Source organism: Crocodylus porosus, unplaced genomic scaffold (genome assembly GCF_001723895.1).
Source record: "Crocodylus porosus isolate Cpor-Errol unplaced genomic scaffold, CroPor_comp1, whole genome shotgun sequence".
Taxonomy (NCBI): Eukaryota; Metazoa; Chordata; order Crocodylia; family Crocodylidae; genus Crocodylus; species Crocodylus porosus.
In genome coordinates, this window is record NW_017728931.1 from 14,126,819 (window position 1) to 14,133,104 (window position 6,286).

At 47.4% G+C, this 6,286-nt stretch overlaps 1 protein-coding gene across 7 annotated transcripts in view; it reads left to right on the top strand.

Annotated features, from left to right (window-relative positions):
- Positions 1-276: 276 nt before the first annotated feature.
- Positions 277-6,286, top strand: part of PTHLH (parathyroid hormone like hormone) — a 14,610-nt gene continuing 8,600 nt past the window's right edge. For 2 of the 7 annotated variants that reach the window (XM_019544240.1, XM_019544246.1), the window contains exons 1-2: positions 1,052-1,345; positions 3,351-3,470. In XM_019544240.1, coding sequence (XP_019399785.1) covers positions 3,370-3,470 — 101 coding nt within the window. In that variant the 5' untranslated portion in view covers positions 1,052-1,345; positions 3,351-3,369. The other 5 variants (XM_019544243.1, XM_019544242.1, XM_019544244.1 and 2 more) reach the window with 5 other exon arrangements.

Sequence of the window (6,286 nt, forward strand, 5' to 3'; positions counted from 1 at the left end):
TTAAAAATGTTGTCAGGATGCCAATTCTCTTAGCCAAGCTCCCAGGTCAACTTCCTACAGGAAAATTGATTTACGCCTGTTTGGTTTTTTTTGAATGGAAAAAAAATCAAGGCGTAGTCAGCCAGCAATCATTCAAGGGCATCTTTCCAACGTACATTGTCTTTGATAGAGGGAGGGAAGACGAAGAGAAAACATACGATTTGAATAGAGAAAAGCTTTGGCTTGCCCCGGGGGGGTGGGAAAGAAAGGTGCTTCCACAAGCGAGTTAACTTTCCGGTTGGCTTTCAAGACTGGGATTTCTCCGCATTGGCGGGGGCCAAAAGGAAAGAATTGCTGCCCAGAGCGGCAGGACCCCGTTTTCCTTGGTAAGACCGTGACATTGCCTCTGTCTGAGACACAAGGTAAGGCTCAAGCCAGAGATGAGTGACCCTGATCTAAAGAAAACTTCCCTTTCCGCAAGCCTGGATCTTTGGCAGGGCGGGCTGACCCTGTGCTAAAACATCACTAGATCGAGATTGCTGCTGTTTTGAAGCAGCCCTGAGCCAAGTACTGATGTCCCCAGGCAGCTCGGAGGACCAAGAGCTCAGCTCCTTTCTGCTGAAGTACAAACAGGGAAAGCTTTAGAGGGAGCTGGCTCAGGGGGTGGTCAGGATGCCCCCCCGCCCCGTCTTTCTTGAGCCATATGCTCGGAGATGATGGATTTCAACACAAAAATGCCAGCGAAAAAACTTCCCTGAGATCATCATCCAGCATCCCTTGTGCGAGAAAGGGTCTGATGCATGGTAGGAGCTCTCTGGGTTTGCTGGAGCCCCACATGCTCACAGAGGTCACTGAGGTCTGGGTCGGCTCCTGGCTCCTACGTGCTAAAAAGGTGCAGGATCCGTGAGAGCAAGATCCGAGAGAGACAAAATCCTCCCTGCCTCGAGCATCGCCCCACACGAGAGGGCTGAGTCATGTGGCACCTTAGCCTGGGGGGAGAGGTGATGGGAAGGTAACTCATGATGTCACAAGTATTCTCATTCAGAAAGGGCTATGGCAAAAGGGTTTCCCTCTATATATTCAGAGGACAGCCTTCTTTTCCCCTAGCAATAAAAAGAGGCAGCAAGGGAGAGAAAAGCACCTGCTTTCAGACACTTTTCCTCCCAGATTCATCTCTTACATGCAGCTCCTCTAGGGCTGGATTGCTTTAAAAATTCTTTCCATTTTGTTTTATTTTACTTTAAAAAAAACTAGGGGGGCGGAAAGATAGAATATATATATTTTTGGAAGCGATTGCTAAGAAGAGCAACCTCTTTTGGCCAAGGCGATCACTGAAAGGCACAGAAGGCTGTAACTCAACGAAAAGGTGAAGTAATAAATTGTGAGGAAACTTCAGTATTCCAGGTTTATAAAGGACTATTTATGTTTCCTGAGTCTGTAAGGGGATTTTTTTTTAATTTGTGGGGGATAGGAAATTTTATATATATATATGTTAGACGGTTTGCTATTAAGACCAGTCGCAGATTTTTTAGTGGGTGGTGGAGAGGGTGCATTGTGGGGGCGGGCTACAATTATTTTAACGAGTTGATAGCAAAAAAAGCCTATTCATTATACAGCGCCCGTGAATTTCTGTACAGCACGAGCGATGCGATGCTTTGGGTATGATTGCAAAGCGTCAGCCCTCTTCAGCTGGAGTTTTACTTGCCTGTGTGGGCTGAAATGTGGCTTCGGGGTGGGACATTATTGTTATTATTATGCAAGCAAAAACCCAGCCTGCAGGTGTGATACCATGGGGTTTATTTTAAGCTGCCCTTTCTGCAGCGAGGGCTCTTTGAAAAGAGATGCTAAAGGGTTACATAGCTACGTGAAGGTTTGGGAGGGAGTTTGGAAGTTTCTTCCCAACCCAGCTTGAAACCAATGGCACTTCTGCACCGACTCCTAGCAGCAGGGACCACGCTGGAGTTTCTGGGGCCAGGCAAACAGGTCTGCTCATGTGCCGGGTGTGTGGCCGCAGAGCCGGGGGGCGCTGGGAAACCAGAGGATCCGAGTGAGAAGGGGGAGCTGCCTCGGAGAAAGGGGCAGCCAACCAAACCCAAACACACGCACGAAAACAAAAAACACGCCGGGTTTGTGTTTCTTCTCCTTTTTCCTCTGCACCTCTCTTCCTCCCCTGCCACCACCCAGCCTGCACAATAGCCGGGGGCAGTTGCTTGCTCAAGGAGGCTGTACAACAGGGGCGGATTGTGTTACCCTTGGTGATTTTTTTATTATTATTATTTTTTAATAAGTGCTGTGGAAAAATCCTACCCTTGCCCCAGCAAGGAGCAGGGAGCGGGGCTGGGGCGGGGGGGTGACTTCACAGCCCAGCCCGTGTGTGTGAGGGATGGAGCACGAGGGGCTCTGGCCGGGCTCCAGCTGTTCCCAGCTGTTTTCCAGGAGCTCGCCCTCATGCCACGCTTTTGCTCTTCTTTCGGTGTAAAAAAGACCCCCCAAACTGCCCCCGCTCTTGTGAGCGCCCGAGCTGGTGGCATTTCCCCACTGGGGGAGGACGACTTTTTTCCACCAAGTTCCTTCTGCTCCCGGCTGCCCCCTCCTCCCGGCGGAAACGAGCGCCCAGGCCGGCACCCCCGCCCAGCGCTGAGGTGCGGCCGGAGGGGCGCGGGCTGGGCGCCTCCCCGCGCCGGGCCGCGAGCTCCCCCTGCGGCCGCGGGGCGGCACACGCTCCGAGGGCGCCATCTCTCCGCGAGCCGCCGGCTCCGGCGGCAGGTTCCCGAGCCCAGCGCCGCCCGCCCGGGCCGGCACGACCTGCGCGGCCGCGAGAGGCACCTGGGCTCCTCCCCGGGCTGCCCCGCCTGGGATCCGCGCTGCCCAACACCGAACCAACTTGACTTTCCGGGACCTTTTCTCCCCTCTGCAAAGGGGGACCTGCCCTGCAACACCCCCGCCCCCGGGCAGAGAGTCAGGGCCAAGCTGCTACGGGAGACATGTAAACACGCTCCCCAGCCCGATCCGGAGCCCCGCCAGCTCCTTTTTTTCATTACCGGGAGAGCGATCGCCTCCCATTATTTTTGGAGAGCGAGAGGAGGAGGGCGGGAGGGAGCCTCAGCAAACTTGGGAGCAGCTGATCTCTAAGAAGCGAGAGCTAAAAAGTTGGTTTTCCTTTTTTCTTTTCTTTTCTTCCCCCCTTTTTTTCTGTCCTTTTCTCTTTTCTCCTTCCCCTTCCTTTTCTTTTCTTCCCTTTTTTTTCCCTTTTCTCGTCTCTCCTCTTCTTCCCTCCTCTCCCTCCCCCCGTGTCGAGGCTGGGGTAGCCCCGGGGCCAGCCCCCCTCCGCGGAGCCGGAGGCGGCAGCGCTGACCCCGCTTCCCTTGCAGGTCCCCGCCGGAGGAGACCATGTTCCCCAGGCTGTTCCAGCAGTGGAGCTTCGCCGTCTTCCTGCTCAGCTACTCCGTGCCTTGCTGCGGGAGATCGGTGGAGGGCATCAGCCGCAGGCAGTAAGTGTCTCCTTCGCTGGGAGTGGGGAGGGCAAGCGGGCTGCAGCTGCAGCACATGTGCCCACAACTCTTCGCATGCTCCCAGCTCTCCAGGGGCAGAGCTACCTACCCCGGCTGGTGGCTTCAGAAGTTACCTGCACAAGGTATCTCACCAGGACTGTTTAAGAAGCGGGGAATGAAGGATAATGCATGGCTCTCCGACCCTGTAAGACACTCGGGTGCATGATTGCGTGTTGTCCTGAGAAGCCTCAGTGTCATGTAGAGGAGCAACACCTAGGTGGTTCTCTAGTATCTTGAGGTATTTGCGTGTCTCTGATAAACTAATCTTGCATCCTGCTTTACTTAATAAGCTTGCATTATATACCAGAGCAGCCATTTAGGTGTATTGGCACAAAGCCAAGCTAGATAAATGTCAATAAAGGGACTCACTAGTTAGATTTACAATAAAAAGTACCTATAAAAAGCGGGGGGGAGGTGTGTTGTTGGACTTGTGTCACTTTGCACTAAGTTCTTCAGCTGGACTCAACGATTTGACTTAGAGACAGAAGCATTTTTATAGACAAATGACAACTTGATTTGGTATGTTATGCTCAGGAAAGGTCTTCCTTCCTTTCCCTCTTCCAAAGCAATTGGTCTGGGTCATATCAGTGAATGGTAAGGGGAGTGCAGGAAAGAACCCCACAGAAATGACCTCAGATCAGCAGCCTATATATGTTGCTATGCTACTCACTGTCTGTAGCAGTTTAGTTCACTATAAAATACTCTAGGATCAGCCCAGTGAAGGGGTCAAGGACAGCTGGTAGGACTTGATGTTTCTCCCAGTCCAAAGGAAACAGGCAAGTTGGAGAGAGAGTTTGGAAATGTTATCAACTTGTTTAGGGTTGTTTCACAGACAGTACCTTGACTCAAGTTCAGGAGCGATTCCTTGCAGCTGCTCAAGTAATGTACGTAAGGACAAGCTTATATATCGCTTCCTCCACCAATTAAAAAAAAACCACCCCAAGTAAAATTACTTTAGACATGTCTGAACTTTGGCATCAAATCAAAATTATTATAAATCTCCTAAGGCAAATCATGTATAACATTGTAATGATGGTAACACTACCCTTCCCGTTAACATTTAGCTGTTTTGCACTACTGTGCAATATACACTTGGAGCTATTTTTTTTAATGATTATTATTAAAGCATTTTGTTCTCTTTGGCTGTGAAAATAAGACAAGTTTGAGTTGATGTAAATAACAACAACATAATAAAAATCCCTAAATCAGAATTAAATACAGCATCTCCTTGGCTAAAAAAATGGTGAATTGGAACAATGCCAATTTCTGTTTAAATTTCAAGATTTAGTAAAAAATGCCTGTTGCCTGGTTGAGTGGTGTGTCGTTTCAACTCTTGTTATGTGGTGAGATTAGATTTTTTCTCTCCTTATCCCATCCTGGCAGCTAAATTGTAAAGTAGGTGCTAAATTGTCAAAAAGGGTTTCTTGATCCCCTCTTTGCTATGGCATGTAAAATGCACGCAAGAAAACATTTAGCTGTCCCTCAGTGGCATTCATGTGGGTACAACACTAACACCACACACAAACATATATCCTGTTTTAATATCACCACAAGTTGTTTCTAGACTTAATGGTTAATAACTTACTTAAGCATGGACATGACCAGCAAAAATTTAAACAAGTCATAGATTACAATATTGGAAATCACGTTATTACTGTGCTTTCCACAATAATCAAAAAATGATCTAGGCTGTATTCTACAGACCTTATTCAGGCAAGTCTTATAGAAGCGAGTGGGAAGTTTGCCCATGTAAGGACTGCAGGGCCTATTATGTGATATAAATGCTTTAGCTGTTCAAGAAATTTCTAGAAACCAAGTAATGCCTCAGAGTGAAATTAGATATTTTTATCTGCTTGCATCATCACATCTTCAAATCTGTTTCAAATATTTTTCCAGTTGATGTTAACTAAGGGTCCGATCCTGAGCAGGACTGAGTGGCTTTGGATCTGAGTGGGACAGATCCAACGGCAACTGATATCTTTCTACAAATTGAGATACTTGTGGTCAGCTCCAAGATGAATATTCAGTTAGGGTAATAATGCAGTTAAAAACTACCCGAGACAGAAAGCCAATGCTTTAAAAACATATTTGCTACAGACAGACAAAAGAGCGAAAAGAAGGGAAGAAAGTAAAGGAAGTTTTCTAAAAAGAATGGATGTAAAAAGAAGTATGACTTCCAAAATACAGTATAACTTTAGATGTCCAAACATTCACAAGTTTGAGATTCATAATGTTGAGCCTAAGTGTATTTTCCCCATGAGATATAGAGGTAGATAGCTACTAGTAGTATTCGGGTACAAGATAATTAATTTAGTATTTAGTCAAATAAAAACCGTCATCTCCATCTTTCTCAAAACTACCTACCACTTGCAAGCTTAACATGACTGAACTGAGCTGGAGGCAAACTCTTCCTTTTCATGAGAAGTATATTTCATAAAAGGAAGGAAGGAAGGGACCTCTAGTGGGTCATCTTGACCCTAACATCCTAATAGTTCTTAACTTTATTCCATGCTAATACTAGAAATCTCCTGTGTAGTTTCACTTACACAATGAATGAGCAAATAAAGTCATTCCAGAGACTGAGAATACAATTCAGTTTCCATCCCCTTTCTTACTCAGTATACTTTGTGGGACTGGGAGGAGAGGGCATTTTAATCACATTGTTGATATCTATGTTATGGAATGCCTCTCTGAAGGACTCCTACAAGAATCTTCTTCACGTCTTAGAAGCAGAGGATTTATTTGAAGGACTTTAT